The 25,002-nt window shown below is 44.2% G+C and overlaps 1 protein-coding gene across 5 annotated transcripts in view; it reads left to right on the top strand.

Moving 5' to 3' along the window:
• Positions 1–25,002, top strand: part of ZMAT4 (zinc finger matrin-type 4) — a 420,999-nt gene that overhangs the window by 261,748 nt on the left and 134,249 nt on the right. For 2 of the 5 annotated variants that reach the window (XM_045518776.2, XM_010957984.3), the window contains one exon: positions 21,390–23,035. The exons of the other annotated variants lie outside the window; for them this stretch is intronic. In XM_045518776.2, coding sequence (XP_045374732.1) covers positions 21,390–21,405 — 16 coding nt within the window. In that variant the 3' untranslated portion in view covers positions 21,406–23,035. Of the gene's footprint in view, positions 1–21,389; positions 23,036–25,002 lie in introns of those variants that run through there. 5 annotated transcript variants of the gene reach the window in all.

The following is a 25,002-nucleotide window of genomic DNA, read 5'->3' as shown; positions in this document are numbered from 1 at the left end:
TCGAATATTCTGGAATATTCTGGAATAACTGTAGATGTGCTAGCCTCATGACTCACCCATTTTTATCCCTTTGGAGGACAGACAGGGAAGAAGTAGCTTCACTGTCATTGTCAATCAGAGGAAGGTTGGTGGCAAGCAGATGTGAGGAGTCCAGGAGGGTGGGGCCTGGGATGGGAAAGGGGAGAAGGGTCCTCCTCCCGTGGCCACTGGATGGAAGGTCAGTGGTTGCACCTGCAGGGGTCTGACCACGGGATGCAAAGGTAGGGGCTGGAAGGGGCTGCGGAGCCCCACTTCTCCCCATCACCCCAGTTTCTGATTGGTTTTCAGAGTCAAGGGTTGGCTATCTTTAGGGACAGATCCACTGTAGCCTAATAAATCATGTCCTCCTCATCTGTCTTCATGTGCATTGGTCCAGTCAGAGGGTTGAGGGCAGAGAGAGATGGATTATCAAGTCATGCAGAATCATGCAGGTGAAAACATTTCTTAAGACAGAGTTCTCAGTCGAATTTTAAAATCTAGTGTAGGACACTTCCTTTTCATATATATATATATATATATAAAATTTTTTTTTTTTTACTTTAGAACTGTTTCTCCTATGAGTGTTACTCAAAGTAGATGAACTGCATCTGTTCCTTTTGGATTTTGACAGCAGAGGTGGTTATGCTTTCCTGGCATGTTCCTCCTTTTGTAGAGCTTAATATTTGAGAATAATTCCCTTCCATTCTGGGTGTTTAATCTATATCAAGCAAAATAATCAGATATTGCAAGAATAGAAGACCAGCCAGTGTGAGCCCTGCCTTCAAGAAGCGTAGAGTTTAAATGAGGCTAGTAAGTTAACAGGTAACCATAATAAAAGCACGCTGAAATGCTAACGTATGCGAGTGACTTTACATAACATCATGCGAGGACTCAGAGGAGGAAGAGATGAGCCCAGACACGAATGAGAGAGACGTGCTTGGACGAGATGAACATGGGCTGGGGGACAAGGGGGAATTCACTGTCGGTTGGGATGAGTTTAGGGTCTAGGAACACTCAGATGGAAATTCCAGTGGACGTGAAGGCTGATGAGACTGGAGCTCAGATAACGGATGGTGGTTGGAGTTACAGATTCGGGCATCATCAGCTCATAGGAGATCATTGAAGTGGACGAGCTGCTTCAAAGACAGTGTAGGGTGAAGAACAGGGACCCACACACTCATGCACACGTGCGCACGCGTGCACACATACACAGGCAGGGTGACAAAGGAAGTGACGTCAGCATTTTCCCCCGTAACACCACCTCTTATACTTCTTTTCAGGTGGGAGCAGAATAGGACAGATTAGTGCTTCCAAAGCCAAGGATGAAGAGTATTTCAGGAAAGAGGGTACAGAACGGAATAACTAAATACCAAAGAGTCTAGTCAGAAATGGACCAAAAAGCCAGAGGGTTTGTCAATTAGGTGGTTGATTTTTGCCAGGCGAGTCTCGTTGAAGGTTCGAGACTGTGATGCCCGCAGTGGCTGAGGTAAGAACCAAAGGAGGGCATTTCTCACCAGTGTTCTCCCTGGATGAGAGGAACTGACCAGCAGCCCCGCGGAGAACAGCCCCCGAGGAGGCAGAGGGTGATGTGTGGCCACGAGACACACAGGGGAAAGGGCTTTGCCGCAGGAAACAGCAGAACTCTCTTTCAAAATAGTAGTCTGTGGAATTTCATGAAAACAGAACCCTGTTTATTGGAGCTGGACACATAGGGTCAAAAGTGTCACCCATTGGCCACTTCTCTGGCCCCTGCTGTTCTCTAGAACTCCGAGGGACCATTTGATAATCACTGCTAAAAGGACCACAGCGGAAAGAGTCAAAGGTGCCTGCATTTCTCCAGCCTGGAAGATAGAAGGGGGACTGATGGAGGCTGGTGGGGACTTCAGTCAGTTACTCTTCAGGCATGTTACTTTTGAAGTGATGGTACTTTATCTGAGAGGGGATGTCCTATGGGAACAGGCGGGGTACGCAGATGCCAGCCAGAGTTTAAAATGGAGATTTTTGGAGTCAGCTAGGTAGGACAGAGTTAAAGCTTAGAGAATGGATGGTTCATTTAGCGTAGAGAAAGGGACAGGGAGAAAGAACAGCGCCGTAGGCATGTTACCTGCCAGAAAACCACCAGGAGCTTCCCCACCGCTCCCCAGCACACACACGGATTTGCAGCAGACTTGTGACTTCAGGCAGTTGCGGGAGCTGGTTAAGGACTCCCTGAGGCTTTCGTGCCTTTGCATCTGATGCTGGAGCTTGAAGTATGCAGCCCAGGCTGTTGGGAGGGAAAATGGATTGAAAGTGGGGGAAAGCAAGGGCAAGCTCGAATTCAGGAGCTCGAAGCAGAACCTGTGAGGACGGATGGACAGAATCCCGGGTTAGCGCTCAGCGCTCACCACCATCCACCTCCGTGATGGGTGTGTCCTGCAGGACAGTCAACTGCTGACCTGTGTGAGCAACAAAGCTCTGACCTTCAAGTGTAAAAGGACAGGAGCAGAATGAGGCAGGGAAGGGCATTCTAGGAAACATTCCACCTGGCCATGTCTGCAGGCTTCCAGACCACCACGCACATGCACAAAGCAGCTACAGGACAATATGAGAGAGAAGAATTGCACCCAGATGAAAGATAGGGCACCAAGTGCCAGATCATTTGGCACCGCTTTGGAAAAAATTAAATCAAAGAGTAACTTTCGAGGTCTCCAATTTTCTCAGGAAAATGAACTCGCTTTGTTAATGAACGGCCTTCTGCATCTCTTTGCTTTAGGCACATATAAAAAATTATAAACGAAAGACCATCTTTTTCTTTTAAACTGAACCATATGGCTTTAATGAAAATATTCTTGAATCACACGTGTAAGAGAATTAATAGCCACAGAAATGAATTGTACCCAGCACATTAAAGAATTAAAATACCACCTGGAGAATAATTTCATCTGAATTAATTTCATCTGAAATTAATTGGAATTCCTGAAATTTATCTGAGGGGGAAAGATACAATGATTTGTTTTCTCATCGATGAGTTAAAAAAAAAGTCCACTAGGAATTTATTACAGAACTTTCCCAGAGAACAGACCATCTGTGGCTGCAAGTATTATTATTTATATAATTTGTTCAGGACGAGTTATGACAGAATGTCCAATTTCCCTTGGTTAAATTGTCTTTTTTATGTTCAGTGTATATATTTAAAGTTTGACAGGATTATGGAAGGTCATTCCAAGGAAAATAAGTTAGCCACTCTGTGATTGGGTGAAGCCGGAAACTTACTTGGGGTCACAAATGATTTCCTGAAACTGGCGTGAGGGCAAGAGTTAGTGCGAGAGTGGTGTAGACCTCAGGGAACAAAGAGGTAAAAAACCAACAACAGACCGATCGAGGCCTCGCTCAACCCCCAACACCTCCTCTGCGGTTTCTGCTCAGGAAGATTATCCGAAAAAGTCTGGTCACAAAGGGGCTCATAGGGACCATCCCTGGGGGCTCTGTTCCTTTCCATCAGCACGCGTTCCAGAAGAGATCGAATCCAACTACATAAACACGAACTGACTGGCCTTCATTCTGATTTTTAAACAGCCAAACTTTATTTTTTCAGCCTTAACTGGTAGTGCCCATGCAACTTGGAGCTTCTTTTTGATGTGCTTTTCCCACCAAGAAACATGAATAGTAGCTTCTTGTCAACCAACTTTCAGCTTTAATGGCTCCAAAATATTCTCTGTCACATCATCCTATTTTAATTCTCTACCTAGCACTTATCACTGTCTATGTGTCCATCTATCCCTCCATCCATCCATCCATCCATCCATGTTTTCCCAAAGAGAATAAAAATTCCATAGGAACAGGGATTTTCTGGGTCATGTGTGGACTGCTGGATCTCCAATGCCTAAGAGGGACCAGCACACAGAAAGCATGCACTGCATTCTGGTATTAAAGAAAATCAGAGGCAGAAAAGTTTAATATTATAAGGGAAGTTTCATATTAAAGGAAAGCAGAGAGTCCTGTGGGAGCCCCAAAGCAGAACCTGTGAGGATGGATGTGAGGAGGGGGCAGCCAACCCAGCTTGTGGGTAGACTCCCTGGAAGAGGTTGATATATTTCCAGAACTTAGATGACTTTGTTAATTTTTTTTTTAAAGATAGTGATGGGTTTGTAATCATCAAAAGCAGAACCAGAAGCTGGTGGTGATCTTGGCTGTAGTTGAAGCCTGCTTTATTTTTCCCCAAATGCAAAAACATGAAGTGACGAAAATTACTTAGGGATGCCCGACCCTGAATCATGTCAAGTTACAACCACAAGGACTTTTAAGGACAGAATACTAAGATAACAGGAGATATGCCAATGACTATGACGATTAAATGAAATAAAGTTGTGATGCACATCCTTCTTGGCACCGAATGAATAATCAGCAAGTGTTTATTTCTTTCCTCTCCTCTATTTACTAACACAGTCATTGGGACTTAGGACTTGGGAATAGATTCATGCAGAGAGAATAATGTAGAAGAAATGATGCTGGATTGAAATTCAGGAGTCCTGAGTTGGGGAGAATATTGCTCAGGCGGTAGAGCTCATGCCTAGTATGCACAGGGTCCTTGTTTCAATCCCCAGTCCCTCCTCTAAAAATAAATAAATAAATGAACCTAACTACTGCCCTCCAAAAAAAAAAAAAAAAAAGAAAGAAAGAAATTCAGGTATCCTGAATTCTCATACCATCCGTATCACTCATTATCTACAAAATCCAAGGCATTCACTTTCTGTCCCCTATAAAATGTAGAATAACAATTTCCCTACACTCCCAATGGGATTGTCGTGAGGATCCAGTGATATCGTGTGTTCATTCACAGTCTCAGTAAACATCACTCATCCACTCTTTCCACATGTATTTGTTGAGTATCTATTCTGTGTTGAGCACTTTCCTAGCCACTGGTGAACCATTTCTGGTTATGGGCCAACCGCTGTGTTCAGCATCTCTGGACACAGAGATGTCACGTGAGACACCGTCACAGTAATCACGCAGTATAGTGGAAGGGATGATGGCATTTCAGCCAGGACGCAGTGGCGATGTGGCAGTGTTTACTTCTCTGACCTTGGCAGCGCTATGATTAGTCACGATACATAATATACTATTATTCTATATGATGTATTGTTTTACTCAAGAATCATAAGACACCTTGTAGAGGACATGTCAGATAAAAAACAAGCTTTCACAAATATCATATGATATCACTTATAGGTGGAATCTAAAAAAAAATGATACAAATGAACTTATTTACAAACCAGAAATAGACTCACAGACATAGAAAACAAACTATGGTTACCAAGGGGGAAGGGTGGGGAAAGAGGGATACATTAGGAGTTTGGGATTAACACATACACGCTACTATATATAAAAGAGATAAACAACATGGACCTATTGTATAGCACAAGGAGCTATATTCAATATCCTGTACTAACTTATAATGGAAAAGAATCTGAAAAATAATATATGTACATATATGTTTACGTATAACTGAATCACTTTGCTGTCCACCTGAATCTAACACAACATTGTAAATCAACTATACTTCAGTTGAAAAAATAATAGTAGGCTTTCGTCACATGGTCCTTGTGTTAGTCTGGGACCAGGTCCTCTGGGAAGCAGATGTTAGGTGAGGATTAAAGGCACAAGAAAGTGATTAGGGAAACAGAAAACGCAAGGTGATCCAGGAGAAACTGGGGAAGCTGTCAGACCACACGGCCGACCCCAGACAAAGAAGAGAGGCAAGAGAGTTGGGCGCAAGTGTCCCAGACTGCTGTGCAGTCTGAGGAAAGCAGGGCCATTGGAAGACAGAGCCAACGCCTGCCTCAGAAGAGCTCCTGCCTCCCGGGAAAGGATCTGCCTTAGCATCTCGGCCACCCTCCGTCATGGTCTGGGAGGAGCCGGGGAGGCAGTCGGAGCTGCGCACTTGGGCCTCTTGGTCTGCGGCCACCCTCCCTATGGGGGCAGGTCAATGAAGCACATTCTAGTCACCGGGAGGTCGGCTCTCCAAGCTGAGAGGGCAGGTTAAGCAAAGGATCTGCTTAAATCAGTTTGGCACGTTGTAGGAGAACTCCACGCTCAGTATTTTGCAGGTGCATTTGGTGCATTTGCAGGTGCATTTGCAGGGAAATGAGGAAGGTTAAGGGCAGGTGTTGAGAATTAACCACCAGAAATGTTCGGTAGCCAAGCCACAGAGTCTAACGTGTAAACCTAAGGAATTAAGGCAATGAGGAGACATTGCAGAGTATTAAGAAGGGAAGGGACCTAATGAGGTTTTTTCCCTCCAAGTAAATTAGTGGATGGCTTAGAAGATGTGATGAGAAACAGGGAGAGAAGGTGGAACAGGTTACGTTCCGACCACTGCAGGAACACTGGAAATGCGGAAGCTGGAAAGATGTCTGGGAAGTAGCTTTAGCATCACTTGGTCACAGTTGTACATGAGGAGTCTCTGACTTCTGGATTTCTGACTTGGGCAACAGACAGTGGAGCCGCTCCCTCAGCTGGGGACTGCATGCAGAGACGCTGGTTTGGAGGGAAAAAATGCTTTTTGGGGCAGTGTGGCATTTTCCATCTCTCAGCACTGATTTACTCAGAGCTCAAATGATAGCTCAAGGCTTGAAATGCAGACTGAGAGTTGTGAGCCCTTCTTCCTTGGGAACATTGTAACAACCCCAGAGCGGCCAGTGGCTGCCTCGGATCTTGTAAAGACAGGAGTTTAGTGAGCTTGCTTCCCTTGCATCTCGGTATAGATTCTGACCTTTGTCTGCTTAGCAGGAGTCAGTAAAGAGAGCAATGGCCATGAGTTTCTCACCAGGTGGACAAGGTGCTCTATTAACCCATCCCTGTCTCTGTCTTTCTCTGTCCATTTGGGAGGACGTGTCCTTCCTTGCTGTCTCCAGACAGGTGTGTGGTGTGAACCCGTAGACACTGGTCAAAAGCGTCCTCATCACCAGTGGCTGATAGTGGATGGATGGAGGGAGAGACCTTACCTGACTCCCTTGACCCAGCAAGGCAGAACTCGCCCGCAGAAGTCACCAGGATCTCTAGTAAAACAACGTGCTTTGGTTCCAAACTTTATTTCTATTATTTCAGTTTCATGACATTAATGCAGGCAGCATAAAAATTTCCAGCCAAGACAGTATGTATAAATCACACTGTCTCGGGGTGAACGGGAGGAGAAAGAAAGATTGTGGTGATTCTCTGTGGAATGTGAACAGGGTTTCAAAATAGCATTAAAAAATTTTTTTTTATTGAAGTATAGTTGATTTACAACGTTGTGTTAGTTTCAGGTGAACAGTATAGTGATTCAGTTATACACATACATACATACATACATACATACATACATACATATTCTTTCCCAGATTATTTTCCATTATAGGTTATTACAAGAGATTGAATGTAGTTTGCGTTGCTCTACAATAGGTCCTTGCTGTTTATCTCTTTCGTATATAGTATTGTGTGTGTATGTTAATCCCAAACTCCTAATTTATCCCTCCTTCCCGACTCCTTTCTCCTTTGGTAACCATAAGTTTATTTTCTAGGTCTGTGAGTCTATTTCTGGTTTGTAAATAAGTTCATTTGTATCATTTGTTTTAAGATTCTGTATACAAGTGAGATCATATGATATTTGTCTTTTTCTGTCTGACTTATTTCACTTAGTATGATAATTGCCAGGTCCATCCATGTTGTTGCAAATGGCCTTATTTCTTTTTTATGGCTGAGTAGTATTCCATTATATATATATATATATATATATATATATATATATATATATATATATATATATATAAAACATGTTCTTTATCCATTCATCTCAAAACAGCATTTTTAAAGCACCCACCTGTTTCAGGAGATGTCTAGGTACTTTGCCTTATCATCTTCCCCTTTCTCCTCCTCCCTCTCCCCCCTTCATCTTTTAACTCACTAAGTATATTAGGAGGAGGCCACTCCTGGGTTCAGGACACATGAATGATTTTCCATCCTGGTCACCACGAAAGCTTCCGTTCGTATGATGCTCCATCAGGCCCTGCACACACTGCAACCTTCCCTCCTCCAGCTCTCTCTGCCCTCCTCCCAGCTTCTCACCTGCCTTCCCTCAGCTCCACCCAGGCTCACCTCTTTGTTACTCCTCGGTACTTGCCAACCCCTCTGCCTGCTCTTCCCCGACAACCACTGACAATTTCCCAGCACATGCAAATGGGCGAGTCTCCTGACCACTCCTAAAAATTGCACCTCTGTATCCCTGCCCTGCTCTGTTTTTCTTCGTAGGCCCTTTTGCCCCCCATTATGCCATATCATTTCCTCCTCCTTCTCCATCACCAGCCTCTCCCTACTGAATCCAAGGCATGATTTTCTACCACTTTGGTTTCCTGCTGTGTGCCCAGCTCATGACAGCAGTGGTTGGCTCTGAAAGGGCAACAATTAACCATTTGCATTCATATTCATACTATTTAATTACTAGATATTAATAATTAATGTTAATTAAGGGATCTGAATAGAATTGGGCCGAGAAAGCTACATCCGTTTCCCCAGGTCACCTATTTAGTAACTGGCAGGGCTTACGTTCTAATCCACATCTGCGTCTGGCCCGTGGTCCACGTCCTTTCAACTGCAGGGTGGATTCCTTCCTCTCCAAATCGCCACCCAAACACTTCCATGTCATCAGGGGGTGGTTTCCACATAGGAGGCTCCTGCTGGCTAGATTCTGCAGTTTGGTCCAGAATCTAAATGTGAGAGACTTTTATGAGGGACCAGGACAGGAAGACGAGGTCTGCTGGGCTTTCTCTGCTTACAAGAGTTAGATGCTGCCTCCTCAGGACGTCTCTGGGAACATTCTTCGGGATGATACCCAGCCTGGGTCGCACACGCAGTCCCTGGGAAACCCGGTGACACACGCGAGCCAGCCAGGGGTTCCATTTAGACCACAGACACAGATGTCCAATTGGAGTTTGCTGTTTATTCAAGTAAGCTGCTTGGCCGTTCAGAAATGGGAGTTAATCAAAACATTGCAAATGATGCACCTTGAGAAGTGTCACCGCTGATCACGATTGCATTTCTGTATTTGTTCTATGTTCCTTTGGGGGGGTGTATGTGAAATGCTTTTGAAAATGACACTCTACTCAGAAATGCCCTGGGTGGCGGATATGTGTCCGAGAATGTTCAGAGGATCTGGCAGAAGCAGTGTGAAGCCGTGTTTCAGTGCAGCTTTATGAGCGGCACATAACCTACATTTCTGTAGCCATCACTTAGACCAGAGCACTTCCTGGCTCTGGCAGGGAGCCTTGGAGCGATGGACTCCCCTTCCTGCTTCCCTCCCCTCCAGTCATCAGGGAGTAAAGGTCAGGGACTGGAAACAGATAATTATGCTGCCTCAGGAATTGGTATTTCTCCCGGAGGACCCTCGGAGCGTAATTCATGGCTTCACTCTTTCTTCTCAAGTATTAACAGAGTCCACAAAAAAGGATCTTCTTCCCCACCAGGACTCGCCAGCCCTGGATGAGAGCAGTCAGCATGAATTTTAATCAGAGATTAAAATTTTGCAGCCCCAATTTCCCCCTAATCAATTGCTTTTTGTCTATCCGTGGAAAGTGTGTATGTCCAAAGTGTGCGAACTGCCGGGTCTTGACGCCTGGGAGCCCGTTTGCTCCCATTCAGAGCTGAGCGGGCGGATGCCTCTCTGTGGAGCCCAGGCTGATGTGAGAGGTCCTTTAGATGATGTTTCCCCTGTTAACGGGATTCACCCTGTGGTTCCTCAAATGGGTTGGCAGGGCTGTAAATTAATTTACACAAAAGGGAGTCACGTTTTCTTTTTACATATTTTTATTCTTTTTGTCATGAATCCATGTAGGAGGTGAGATGGATCTCCTTACACAGATCTTTCATGATGCAAGGCCACGCACACCTGGGTGACTCCGCATTGATCTTGTAACTTCTTCTGTGATCAGAAGAGCCCTGCAGTGATGGCACCTGAATAGGTGTTAGAGCAGGCCGATACCTAGATGTGAGCAGGGTAAGGGGGGCACGGGCCAAATGGCAGGAAACCACACATCTTGTGAACAGCGGGGGTCCTTGGGCAGACAGAGGAAAGCAGGAAACTTCAGACTGATAAGAAATCACACATTTTGGGGTGACAAGTGTCCTGGAGGCTGTCAAAGCAAGGAGGGGAAAGGCAAGAATTTCCAGTGTCTGAATGTAACCTTTTGCTCATTATGCCCTCATTACAATAAAATGAGCCTTGCAGATTAGAAATACCCATCCTGCACCAATGCCATGACACTTCTGATCCAGATTAAATAAAGACAAAAATCCTTCCTCCTTCGAGAAGTTGGAGCTGGGATGGAGATCAGGGAGTTCGACCCAAACCCCTCCCTTCCCAATAAATATTCTGTCGGTTTATTTTTACACTCTGTGTAACCAGCTCGCCAAAGAAACTCAGTGCAGCTGCTCACCTGAGTCTGCCTGCTCTCCCCTTGACAGTGTGCTCTCTACCCCTTAATAAATGCTCACTTTACTTTCTCAGCCTCTGCATCTCATCTCTGAATTCTTTCTGTGATGAAACAAGAATAGCATCATGTGAAAAATTGATGAACAGGAAACGAGGGTGGTGGTGTCCCAAAACACATAGCTAAAGAGAACACAAGAACCTAATCTCCAGCAACATAGGGACACGGTTTATTTTTTGGCTGAGATTTAGTGAGGAGTGTCAGTTTCAGAGGATTGCTGCAAGCAGAACAAATCATTCCTTGTTTGTTCTCCTACTTGATCCTCTAAAACACTTTTCCTCCCACTTACCCTGACTATGCTAATTTCCTAGGGCTCTCATAACAAAGTACCACAAACTTGAGTGCCTTGAACAACAGAAATTGATTGTCTCAAAGTTCTGGAGGCCAGAAGTTGGAGATCGAGGGTCAAGGCAGGACCCTCTGAAGGTTCTGGGGAAGGATCTGTTCCAGGCTTCTCTCCCAGCTTCTGGTAGGTCCCCGGCTTGGGGCATCCAGTTTTCCGCATACATTCTCTCCATCTCTGGGTCCAGATTTCCCATTTTTATAAGGACGCCAGTCATCTTGGATTTGAGGTCCTTCCTACTGCAGAATTACCTCATCGTAACTAATTACATCTGCAGTGGCTGTTTCCAACTAAGGTCATAATTCTGAGATACTGAAGGTTAGAACTTCAACATATGAATTGTGAGAGGGCGGGGGACACAAATTCAGTCCATAACACTGACCGTATATTTAGTTACCTCTTGTTGCCTAACAAGTGACCCCAAACTTAGTACCTCGAAACGACATTTATTATCTCAGTTACTGTGGGTTGAGAATCCAGCACGGTTTACCTGGGTTCTCCGGCTCCGAGTTTCTCCTAAGGCTTCAGTCAAGGCTGCACTAGGGGTGGGTCTACTTCCAGGTTCACTCAAGTGGTCGTTGGCAGGAGCCAACTGTTTGTGAATTGCCGAGATGAGGGTCCCCATTCCGTGCTAAATGCCGTCTGGAGGCATTTCTGGGCAGGGTAACTCACAACCATCTAAACAAGGAAGCAAGAGGGCACCAGAGAGTGTGAGACAATGTAACGGTAACAATCTTTATAACATAATCTTTCAATGATACTACCTGTGTCCTCTTGGCTAGAAATAAGTCACCAGATCCAGCCCACGCTCCAGGAGAGGGCATCACACCAGGATACTGGTACCAGGATGCAGAGATCTTTGGAAACCACTTCTGAAGCTCCTTGCTGTGGTCGGCCCTCTGAGGCATCCTCCTTGTTCACGAAAGCCAGTACATACTTGCACCCACGTAGTTGGTTGGCTGTTTCTCACCAGCCAAATTTCTGGGGTCTACTGGCCTCTTTTCATTTTGGACTGTGTCTACTCCTTTCAGACCAAAAATGACAGTGTTTCTGCTGATGTCATTCTCTCAGAAACTCTGTGGGATGTCTGTGAATCTTATTTGGGTTCATTGTACTGGGAAAAAATTCCCACCTGCAAATCTCTTTGAGAAAAGCCTTTCTCTAGCTCTGGTCCCTGTTGAGAACGACAAGAGACAATGCTCTCTTGTTCCATTGAGACAATTTACAAGACACAGCCTCAATCTCTGTAAAGGATGCTGTGAGGGACCCAGGAACAGCCCATCCTTTCATCTTTTTGAAGTCTTAAGCAAGGTTTAGCAGTCTCATTCAGCTCTGTCTCTGGACCACATTTTCCTGATAGTACCTAGAAGCCACTTCTTAATTTTAGCATCTTTTGCTGTTCAGAGAGGCTGAGAATTTTCGAAATCATCAAGGCTTGCTTCCTTTTTTTGTTTGGCGGTTCTCCCTTCAACTTACCACTCCTGCAGTCTACTATCAATGCAAGATGAAGCCATTTGGCACCTCTGACAAGGCTTAAAAATCCCCTCTGCTCCATCACCACGTGCATCAGTGCTGGTCAAGACCAAGGCCAAGCCAAGAGGTGGAACCTGTGACTTAACAGCCCCTCCCATGCGTAATTGCAGCTCCTCCCTGTACCATCTCCCTGCCCCCTGCCCCCCCCCCACCACTGGCGTTATTGCCCTTCGCAGCTCCTGACTGCTTAAGCCGAGGTTTTCAGCACCCCCAGCCTAACAAACATCTTGCTTCCAATAACTCAAGTCTGTTAGATTCAAGTCCTCAGACACTCAGAATTCCGAAGTATAAGCTAATCATGTAAGCAGATCACTAATGATTTTGTAGTTGGCTAATATGTTATTCCCACAACACGATCTCAGTTCAAGTGTATAAAATAATCTTTAAGGAGCAATAAAGTCATATTATTCCATAAAGCTATCATTCTAATGGTTTACATGTGAATAGCTTTTCCGCTAATTTTAACCACTTACAAAGAGTTTTCACCAACCCACTTACTCCTCACAAACGTCCTATTCAGCAGATGTCTTTCTCCCAGTTTAGAGCTTAGGGAACTGGGGCTTAGAGAGGGCAAGTCATTTCCCAGCAGTTCCGTGACTGAGATGATGTCACGTGACGCCAGGACTCAGACCCCGCAGCGGTGTCCCCCACTCTGCACCACAGATGTCCTGCAGGGACAATATGGAGCCAGAGCTGTTTGGAGTAGGGGATCAGGGTGGATATTTTTCCTCGGATGATGTCTGGATGTGACTGAATTGTGCTCATACGGTTGAGTTTGCCTACTGCAGACATTGCAGACACCGCTGCCTTTTCTTGATAATGTGTGTTTTGCCTTTTTTGGTCCAGACCTTGTACCCTGGAAGATGCCACCCCAGACCACGGTCTCCCTGAGGCTGTCCATGAGCATGGGCTGGTTTTCTTGGTCCTTCTCCTCGGCCTATCAGCACATTTATAAAAAGATAGAGTCTGGCTCTATGCGTGAAATGTACTGACAGCTTTCAGTAGTGAATTTGGAGATCTGCTGTAAGGTTTGGCTGGGTCTGTAGCTGGCACTGATAAGCAAATAAGCCCTGAGTCTGAAGGGAAAAAGAAATTAAAAAGGAAAAGGGAAAGTTAGTACAGAATGCTCTCTACCTGTGGATTTGTCGTTTTTGCGTCTGTAATCACTTAGATAGGGCTGACAGGAAACTGCTGAAGTTGGAGCTGAACGGCTTAAAGGGTTGAGTCTATGTGCATGGCAGTGACCTTGGCCCAACCACAGGATTAAGCATGTGGGAGGTGAAAGGGCCCAGAGAATAAATTTGCCCATCTCTTCATTGAAGAGTTGAGGAAAATGAGGCTTGAAGAGATGGAGGTACGTGTGCAGTGTAACCATTTAGTGGTAAACCCAGACCTAGATCTTAATTTAAAGGTCTTTCTGAGCTCACTTGTTCCATCATATGATGTTTTGATAATAATGTAAGAATTTTCAAATAATTCATTCTAAAAATTGCATGATTATGTTAGTCCGGCAGGCCAGCATGAGTACCAGGGTCCTCCATGACCCCTTTGTGGCCCAGACATAAGTCCAGAGCCCCAGGTTGCCTCCATCATCTTCCTGCCCTCCATCCTGCCTCTCCATCCTGGCATCTCCCCTCTGCAAGCTGGCTGCATCCCATCCCACCATGTTTCCCAGTTACCATCTCAGCAGTCTTCCGCACACAGTATTGCTTTCCAGTTTTGATCCCTTTTGTTCCCAGTCTTTCCCTTCCTTCTACCCTCACCACACACACCATCAACACATGCTTCTGCCAAATTGTTCCTTGGTTTCTATGACTCTGTTTCACTGGCCTTGAACCCATCTCTGTCCCAGGGCCAGCTTTGGGCAGTGGCTTTCCACTTTTACAATGACTGACCTGAGTATACAAGGAATCAGCTGGAACTGCTAGCCTCCATGTTGTCAAAAGGCAGGTGCCCCAGGACATTTGCACGTGAGCTGAAGGAGAGGAAGTCAGTATATCAAGATTTTGGACAGTTCTCCTTTCCTGATCCCAAGCTTAGAGGCCCTGAAATGTTTGAGAGATGGGTACAGATTATTGAAACATAATAATGGTCAGTCTCTGCATGAAATGCACTCCTTATTTTTCTTCATTTTATTTTTACACTGGTGGGGGGGGATTAATGGATTTTAAATGGTTATAGAACTTTCTTAAAGAAAGAACTCTGATTTGTATTTCAAAACATCACTGATTTCAGACACTTGATGTACGACACAGCCACTAGCCACACATGGCTCTGGATCACTTGAAATGTGGCCTGTGTGACTGAGGAAATGAATCTTAAATTGTATTTAATTTTAATTAGTTTACATTTACGTCACCATGTGTAGCTACGGGGTACATAGTGGGCAGTGTAGTCTAGACCATATTAGCCTTTATTTTTGTAGGAGGAGGCATTGTGAGCGCATCGTATACTAGCCTTCCTCCTACAGCCCATCCTTCTGTCATATTCCGTTGTTTCTCATGAGCGTTCTCTCCCCTGGAAACATGTAGAATGAGAGCTGCCCTTGGGTTCTAGATGGCACATCTCTCTTCAACAGCCTGTTTCTGTTTCTGCTAATTACATAAGGCACGGTAATTGACTTAGCCTAAAGCAGGGGCCCGTGCAGCAGAGTAAATAGTACTAATGCGAATAATGATAATAAGAAACAACATTTACTCGTTGTCCTGTGTGTGCGAGGTACATAATACTGCCATCTATTAACTCATTTGTCTTAAGCAGCCCTATGAGGTCTATGCTGTTATTACATCAACGCCGCCTTCGGGGTCAGGAAACAGAGGGAGAGACCACAGAGCTAGCAAATGCCGGATCTGGGACTTGAGGGCCAGCATTTGATGGTAGAGCTCACCCTCTGACAACTACCGATCTGCCCTTGCTTTATTTATGCTCCACTGCAGAGGCGTTTCTGGCTGGCCCCACAGACGTGCTCGGTGCCCGCGGGGTTGGGCTCTGTTCGCCAAAGTACAGAAGTGGAGTCGGATGGGTTTCCTCCTGCAGGGCTGAGTGTGGTCCCCGCACTAGCTGATTAGAGTCAGCAAAGCATTCTCTGACCACCCTCACTTCAGACACCAGCTGCAAGCTTGGGGGACCCCTAGGCTATCCACATTCCTGACCAAGCGCCTACAAATTCCACGGTTCCCACCACCTCCTCTGGTTTGACAATTCATTAGAAGGAACTGCAGAACTCAGGAGAGCATTCGACGTATGATTACAGTTTTATTATAAAGGATGGAAACCAGGACCAGACAGGATGCATAGGGTGAGGTCTGGGAGGGTCCCAAAGGCAGAGCTTCTGTGCCTCCCCCAGGGAATTAGGGGTACCACCCACCCTCCCAGCACACACACCAGTGTGTTCAACAAGGAAGCTTCACTGAGCTTCAGTGTGCAGAGATTTTATTGGGGTTTTGTGTCTTTGATTTGATGGACTGAATCACTGGCCACAGAACTGACCTCAACCTCCAGCCTCCCCCCGCCCCGTGCTTCCCAGAGGTCAAGGGTAACATCATTTGGCTGAAAGCCTCAACGGTCTAATCACAGGCTGGTCTTTCCGGCACAGCCAGCCCCCATCCTGAAATTACCCTGGGACTTACCAAGAGTCACCTCATTAGCATAAACTATGAGCAAGAGAGAAAGAGGGAGAGAGCCCACCCTGAGTGACAGAGACACATCTGTCAACTGGGTAGTTTCAAGGCTTTAGGTCCTCCACCCAAGAACCTGGGATGAAAGCCAGCTGAATTTTTTATTCTGTAGCAGCTCCGTCAGAAATGTTTCAGTGACAAAGATCAAGGATAAAGACCTTAGAATCTCTAAATTTTGAGTGGTCACTGGACCCATTCACACACGTTATCTCCTTTACTCCTCGTGGCATCTATATGCGGAAGATGCTACTGATGTCTTTGTGTTACAGATGGATAAACGGAGACTAAATAAAGTTAAAAACACGGCACATACATATCCAGGTAGGAGCAATAGGTGTTGGAATTTACAACCAGGTTTTCAAACTGTAACTCGCAAGCCCTTTGAAACGAAAAGAAGAGTAAGTGGAAGCAGATAAGAATATAGAGATGCTTTGAATTTTTCATTGTGTTTCTTATCAGAAAATGCAGGATGGAGGTGACTTGGCCAGGATAGGACCAGAAATGAAGACTAAGAGGACCTGAGAGTTAGGCTTCGTCCCAAGGAGACAGACGACTGGTTGACCCTCTGGGTTTCTTCATGTGTTTATTTGGGGAAGCTCATGCATCAATATTGCATGATGCTGTGCATTAAAAATAAAGAAATAAAGAGTCACAGGCATCCCTGGGCTCCCTCCTGCCTCTGACATTTTATGATTTTGTGATCGTATGAAAAATGGTCTGCAAAGCAAATGAATAGTGTAAACAAGATTATAAAGAGAATGTTTGCCTTCTTAAGGGAATAAATTGTTCTTAAACACATCAGGAGCATTCATTTGCATATAAACAGCGCAAATTCTCTTCTAAGCAGAGGAGGCTTGTTTTCTTAGGTGTTTCGGTAAGTTAATTACAAATCGTTCATGTCAGTTTTGCTCCTCTGGGTGTATCAGGAGGTGGTGGGCCTGCATTCATTTAAAATATTCTGTACTTTTGAATATTCACAATTTCTTGAATGTTCAGACTATCTGACTTTTCTCTGAATTAGCCTGAATTTTCTTAAATTATGTCTGTATTTAAAGGATGATAAGGGTATGGGGTTTGCTCTTCTAAGAAGGTTTGGGGAAGTTCATCATGTGTAGCCCAGCTGAACCCCGTCCACCTTCAGTCATCTTGGGTTGGCGTCGGACGACCCAGCGAAGTTCACACAAGCTGTTAGGATCCAAAGCCCTACCTGTACTTTTAACACCCAGTGTCTTGTGGTCTTTCTGCATCTTTCTCCGCTTATGACTTTGAGTCTTCCTTCACCCCTAGATCAATCAGACTATATAGACTTCCACTAATAATTAACACTTTGCAACTATTTTTTTTGTCTAGACAGCTGTGGCACATTTGCATAGCACCATGCACAGAACAAAGGCATCTTCCTGGTGGCACTCTCTCTGTGCCTCGTCCCCTTCCCTTTGCTCCCACATTCTTACTTCTTCCCTTTCTTCCCCACCTACCCCCCCGTCCCATGCCATTCACCCTCTCAAAGACAAAACACACTGCAACCCTTGTCTTAAGCACAGCAGTTTACAAATCACATCCTGTAACTTGGGCATTTTTTCTTTTTTCTTTTAAGTTTTGTTCTCTTCGCTACGTGACTGCTCACAGTATTCAAGATACATTTGTTATTTTGTTACATTTTGTCGGGGTCACTATGTGAAAGGATATATTGAGGAAGCAGGCTTCTGCTAAGTGGGGTGAGAGCTGGAGGGGATGCCTTCCCAGGCAGAAGAAAGAGCCTTTGCAAAATCTTAGGAGCACGTGGGAGCCTGGCAGTTTCAAAAACCTCAGGTAGTTCTCTGTGATCAGAGTGTAGAGTGATTGTGGGGGTGACTGACCAAAAAATGGAGCTGGAGGAGACGGCAGTGGTCACATCACAAAGGATTTTGTGATTGTATTTTTCTCCAGTGGGTGATGGGAACCTAGGGTGTCCGTGCTACACCAGCACCAGGAAGCAGCAGAGCTGGGTACCAAACCGCCAGAGAGAAGACCCTGCAGTGAATGTCCAGGGCCCAAAAGAGCGCACGCGCAGGGGATGCGGGGGAAATGATGTGGCAAAGAGAGAAATAGGAAGCCAGTGAGATTGGTGGTTGATGGGCTGTGGGGTGAGGAAGAGAAGGACCAAGTCAGGGAAGACCCGGGATTTCTGCTCCGGATTCTTTATTTGCCGAGTGAGGGAGTACGGAAAAGAAAGATTAGCATTAGGGAGATGTTCGGCCTTGGAAATGTAATTGAATTTGGTTTCTCATTGTACCGTCTTCATAAACTGGGCGAAGGTGACAAGTCCTTGGATGTCCTTCATGGTGCAGCTCAGGCAGCAGGTTGAATGAGTTCAAAGTCACGACTGTCCAGCAACATATTTGTGGAAAAGGCTGGGACATCACTCTTCCCCATCTGACGAATCCTGGCCGTATCATTTCACACAAGCCACGGCTCGCTACTGAATGCCTCACGTCGTTGTAAACTTGCTGCCGGGCGCTCAGAAACTGGGCTTGATTACGGCTGAGTATGTTCTGCTTGGCTTTTAAATTGGTTTGTCAAACAGTGTAAATTCAATCTGGGACAAATGAATCATTGGAGAAAAAAGACGCTTTTCTCCAGCCCCCACCTTCCAACACACTTGGTCTGAATGCTTTCTCTAGTCCTGTCTCTCACCTTGATAACATCTAAGTAGACTGTGAACCTTTCTGGTCATTTTCAACGGTGAGGGGAGTTTAATTTCAGTATTTGAGACTCCTTTTCGGATCCTAAGATGTCCTTATCAGACAACATAAGGCTTCTGTCTCAGAGCCTGTTCAGAGCATCCTTGTTCTCTGAACCTCCAGGTCAGGTCCGTGAAAGGGGTGCTTAGTGGAAAGAAAAGCGTTTTAAACTGACTGGTCCTACACGTGTGATTCTCTTCTGATTTGAATACGAGACCCGCCTGGAAGGCCTTCTCGTCCGTCCTACGGCAGGACCTCCAACAGGGGGCCAAGGGTACAGGAAGTAGGTGGAGCCCCACAGCTCTCTGCGTTGGAACCATCTCTTCTTGGGAGGCAGAGGGACCTGTCCCACGTTGTTCTCAGCTTTCCTAACTGTATCCCAAGACCCTGAGAACAGTCCCAAGACCCTTTAGTTAAAGAATTTTTTTCAGACAGTGAAACAGAGGCCATGTGGTCATCATTTCCAGGAGGACATATGTCAGAAATAATGCAAGCTCTAGGAATCTGATGGATATGAATACAACACAGGTGAAACGGTCTTTTCAAATCGAACCACATTGAAGACTTGGAAAACAAGGACCGTCCCTCCCCACAAATGGAAATTGTGGAATGAATTCCTTTCCCCTCCCCATGCCTTTCTTCAATTTTCTATTTAAAGAAATCTCTGAAAATGCATGAATTATGCAGCTTATCTTTCAGATGAAAAAGAACTTTCTTCTTGGATTGGAGGGCTGCATATTTATTAATAGCAGTAAAATGTTCCATGTTCTTTTGTATCAAATGGGATGCTGACAGAAAAAAAATGTGCACGAGCCTTTCCAGCAATCCTAACAGTTAACGGATGAATAATTATAAAAGCTGCATGGAACTGAAGGGCATTTGAATTTGTCATTACTTCTGTGTGTTTAGAAAGGATCTGAATAATTATTCTGACTCTATAAAGAAGAGTGTAATATTTTTCCTCATTTTGGGATTAAGTTCTTAATATACCACTCTTACTATAAGTTAAAAAAAAAAAAAAACACAACCCAAAACCTCTCTTGTGGTTTTTTTCTTGTGATATAATCATGATTGAAGTCCGCTCAGCCGGGAATGTGTTCAGTCCTCTTACTGTTACGTGGAGATACTGCACTTCCAACTCATTTTAATTTGAAAAGTGTTCAGCTTTGCAGTTTATAAAAAAAGAGATTATACTTGTTTGCTTAGTGAGAACTTTCAACCTTTATGTCACATTAATTCATGAAGATGACAGTGACTGTGGAATTTCCCTAGGTCATGACCGGAGAGTAACAGGAACGGAATATGAGATTCTAAAACAGGATTTATCTTTCTAACAACTATTAAGAAGCCTCTGTGGTTACCAGGGTCATTCCAAGGGAACATTTCCAAGCAGTTTTTACCCCAGAAATGCACGTGCTCTCCATTTTCTTTTGATCTGCATTATACCAACAGCATTTGAATTTTTATTCGGATCCTAAGAATATCCTATGACAGCACTTTTTGGGGAAAATAAAATTTCAAGACATGCTGTGTGCTTCTAGGTGAGTGACAGAATTTTCCTCTGTGGCGTGTGAACTTTTCCTTTACCAGAATTCCACCGTGATATTTAGGTCTCAGGGCTGAGGGGTAGGAAAACGTACGCAAAGATTCTGACCTGCTTCAGCACTTGACCCTCACCCCCCAAAAACAGCTTTAGGGTTAATAGGAAATTAATTTTTCGAAGATTCTCTTTTGGCAGCCTTGTTGCAGCGAGAGGAGACCTTCAGTAGCATGAGAAGACTCTCCTGCATGTGTCAGCAGGCTCTCTGATTCTGCTGTTCCCTGGGGTTCAGCTCCCACCCCTGCACCGCTGATGACCTTGTGTCGTTACCTTTGCCAATTCAGGCCTCAGTGTTCTCACCTTTAAAATGGGGAGAAATGACATTAAAGATGTTTGTGGGGGTTAATGATCATATAAAATAAATGTGAAGTTTTGGACACATAAGAGGCGTGCAATACATGGAAGTGTCTTCTTACCAAGAAGAAAAGCAAAACTAAAAGCTTGTTAAAAATTAGTCATCTGTTTGACTTAAGTCAATGCTTTTGGAAAGTAAAACCAGAAACAATTTTTGTTCCTGTTTATCTACTTGAAAATTCTGAATGAATTGAGAACGGGGGTTTATAATTATTTGAAATCTAAATGCTACAACGTTCTTCTCTCCCTCAAAGGGGGTTTTGCAAATAGTGATACCTGAAACTTAAAGGTGCAATATGTAATATGCCACATGGGAAATTCAGTTTATTATTTTCATTTTTAAGAACTTGCAGAATGAATTTAGTGTCTGGATTGACAGTATAGAGAGATATATTTTCTTCTGCATACGTAGAGGTGACATTGGGAGTTGAGTTATATACATGTGTCTAGAAGTTATTGTGTAGAACTTAAGAGATTCATCATATAAATCCAGCTTTATTTTAATTTGATGGCTGAAGTTGTGTGTTGAGGGGGAGGGAGACCTTGAAAAGAGAGACAGAGAAAGAGAGAGAGGGGGGCGGGGAGAGATTATAATATATAATTATGAAAGAAGGTAAGACTGTGTTTCCTTCTATCTTATAGCCTGAAGAATAAGTAGTCAAAACATCTATCAAGAGATGAGGAAAAAAAGTCAGGATTTCTCTGCCATGGAGAATTGCTTACCAACCACCAGAGGAAGATTCTTTCTTGAACAATGAACGTTTCTTATGAGGATTCACAGATTAACATACGACTAATCTTAAGTTTTTGGAGCATGAATGAGTTTTCTTTCTTCCTTTTCTTTTTTTTAACTTTGTGGTAAGTTATGATATTCGGATGGATTTTTAAAGTTCTTTCCTGGTAATATATTTAGCACATGTTCTAAACGATAATCCTATTGCGAGAGCATTATTCACAAAGACGGTGGGAAAATCTACACTTTCAATTTAGTCTCAGATTTCTTCAACAGATAATTCTTGTATTAAATCCTGGATGATCACGATGTAAAGCACTTCTCTGAAGAAATAATCTTTATTTTTTTCATCATGTTGACCACGATTGGTGGCAACGTGCACAGAACCAGACGAATCACTGTTAGTTGAAGCTCTGTAATGAACACAAACACTGCCCTTCTCATTTCACCTTCAAAAATGTGAGCTCAGTTTGCCATCTGAAGAAGAATGAAGACAGGAAAGAAAGAAAGAATCATCCTCCTTTTTTTTTTTTTTTCTTTTCTGATCATTCAAAGAACAGTTCCTCAAGGTTAAGCCAAGTCCTCTTCGCCAGCTTCCAAAATAATCGCTTAGGAAATGAATTAGTTTGCCTGCATGATGATCCTCTTAAGCAAAAATGTCTTAACAGCACTTGACCTTGATGAAATGTTTTCCCAAAGGTCTTCCAAAGAAGAAAGAGAAACCCCAGAATCACAGGGAACTAAATGAATGTTTTCTACTTTATGAAGTTGGCCTGAGCTGTGGGCTTTCAAGAGGGGCACTGATGATTTGGAAAGAAGTGAGTGAATTCGGAAGAAATGACCACCTTCAGTGGGCTGAGGTCCCCTGATCCTCTGTTTCTCACTGACGTCCTCTTGCTGCATCAAGATTCAGTGACTTCGGAGAGCACGCCACTGGCCAGCATGGCAGACTGGAAAGCTGTGACCCTCAGATGGGGAAAGTCTCTGCGTATAAATCACAAAGATCTTTCTCCAGGTTTCAGTCTTGTGCCTGGAGACTGGCTCTGCTGTCCCCGCGGCTGGCTGCAGAGCTGGACTTTGAGCTTCTTTTGGGGATGCTTCTCGGCTCTCCGGCCAGGGTTGCCCTTGGTACTTTGTGACCTTAGGCGATGGATCTCCGGGTGTCAGGATTTTCCAGTCCATTATTTTTCCACAAGAGAGCTGAGGTGGTTAAAACTCGGCGAGCAATAAATAAAATGACTTAGACTGCACCGTGTTGTTATGGAGCTGTTGGAAATCTGGCACCGTTCTCTTGTGGAGGGTCCACTCAGGAGGGGTCGGGGTTGTCAGTTTCCCTGCCTGCAGAGAGACACGGCCACACGGGCCACGCCGGCCATGCCGGCCACGCCTGCCGGCCACGCACCGTCTCTTGGGAAGGAAGGAGCGTTTGATGGGAAGCAATCTATTTTTCTGTTTTGGAAAGCACACAACAGAGCTGCAGACCTCCAATGATGACTTTTCTTTGGCTGTGTAAAAGAGGGCTTTATTTGTCAATTCTGCTGTAACATAAGCGTTGTCCAAGTAAAAAAAAAAAAAAAGTTTTGTTTCTGTTTGTGTTTAGTGAGTGAGCTCATCTCCTTCCGCGTGTTTTGTAGATGTTAATAACCTAATATAGACAAGCCTAGGAACGCCAATCTCTTGCTTTTCAGAGAAGCTGTGCCAACCCCTTTATAGAGAAGCTGCCAAATATAATAATCAGATTATTTCAGAATTCCTCATCTAAATACCGTTGCCCTTTGGCAGCCTGTCAAATGAAAGTGGATACCCTGCTGGAGGTTTTCTTGTTTGTTTTCAGATTTCGTTATTTTTTGCCCTTGTAGATAAAGGGACTTGTGATTCCAGTGTACCATGGAGGTGACATATTCTGCGATGAATTTCTTTCTATATGTATTTGGAGAAATCTTGAAGCATCTTTGCTTGGGAAGCTGGCTGTCTGTTGTTTCTGTCCCTTTCTTGGGGGATGCGGTTACATTTCTTTAATTAGGTTGTGTCTTACTTTCCAGTTTCATTATGAACCATGAGAGTGAGATGTAAGGGAAATATTTTCAAATAGCCAAGTTAATTCCGATGGAAAGGAAGAGCCTGCCTGCAGACCTGGCTATTGTGTAGCTGCTCCGGAAGGACCGCCTGGTCATAGCAGAGCTTCTGGGAGAGAAAAGAGTTGAGGGATTTCCTGTAAAATCTCAATTCAGGGGTACTAGGGGAGAACGTTATCTGTCTGGAAGAGTGAGACTCTGCAGATTATCAATATGTAAAGTACTTGTACTATCCCAGAGTCCTGGTAATAATGTCAATCTACCAACTACTGCCCATTTGAACTTTTACTCCCATGAGGGAAAAATGATACGGAATTAACACATCATACAAGCCTAATGGCGATCTTCTAGTAGAGGAACGTTTTTGTATTTAAAAGGATCCTCGCTAAGAGGTTGAAATAGTCTGTGTCTTCTCATAGAGATAAAATCTCCTACAGGGCTGGTCATGCAACTCACTTGCTTTGCAAAGAGTTCTTCTCCTTTAAGGACAGAGGTAAGTTTCAGTCTGGCCCCTGTGCCCATGGCTACAAACGCCACAGTTGTGAGACCCAAGTTAGTGAGCTTCCTTTATACCTCATCTCCATAGCACAGCACACTCGTGAATATGATCATAAAGCAGCCTGCTAGGTAGAGGGGATTACCGTGATCCCTTTGGCTGATAAACGTAGTAACAAAACTCACCTGCAATTGCTCGATTATAAAGACCAATAGGATTTGTTTTTCATTTGCCTTTTAGGTGACGTAGAAACATACATGCTAACTGCAGGCGTCTTCATAGCTTTCTGTTGACCTGAGTTTATTAGACCAGTCAGACCAAGAAAGGACAAATTGGAGATACATGGAAAATGCTAATACTCATTGGGGAATTTGAGCCCTGGGGTGGGGGTGGGGGTGGGGGGTCACACCTCTTCCAAAGTTGACCTTCAAGGGAGGTGTTTCTAAACAGGTCACTGTGAGCACTGTATATTAGAACTCCAAGAAAAAGATAACCTTTCTAAACTATCAGGTAATAAAATAACTACCCTCTTTATGTTCCATCCAAGCTAAGTATTCATTGTTCATTTGAGCAGCTCGTGCACAGAATTGATTGTTGTTCTTTTGTGACCAGAATGAGAATGGTCTGATCAACACATAATCGTGGCGATGGATTTTTTTTTTTCTTTTCCTGCTTCTTACCTAATTTATTTATACTAAAGTCATGCTAAACTACCTCATGGGTGTGTGGTGTGGATTAACTAATTAATAATTGTCAGGTGCTAAAAAAATACACATCTCTGTATAAATGCTGCCTGAAGTTTTCTAATTTAAGCTATGCATGGCCAATGAGCTGTCTGGATATTTCATTGTTATATTCATGCTGATAAATTTGCCTTTAAATTGAATCTACAAGTATCTTGGTGTGAAATATAATTCGGAGAGTCCCAGCGTGAGTCAAACTCAAGTCAAA

This window comes from Camelus bactrianus, chromosome 26 (assembly GCF_048773025.1).
Source record: "Camelus bactrianus isolate YW-2024 breed Bactrian camel chromosome 26, ASM4877302v1, whole genome shotgun sequence".
In the NCBI taxonomy this organism is placed as follows: Eukaryota; Metazoa; Chordata; class Mammalia; order Artiodactyla; family Camelidae; genus Camelus; species Camelus bactrianus.
This window is presented reverse-complemented; position numbering and strand designations above follow the sequence as displayed.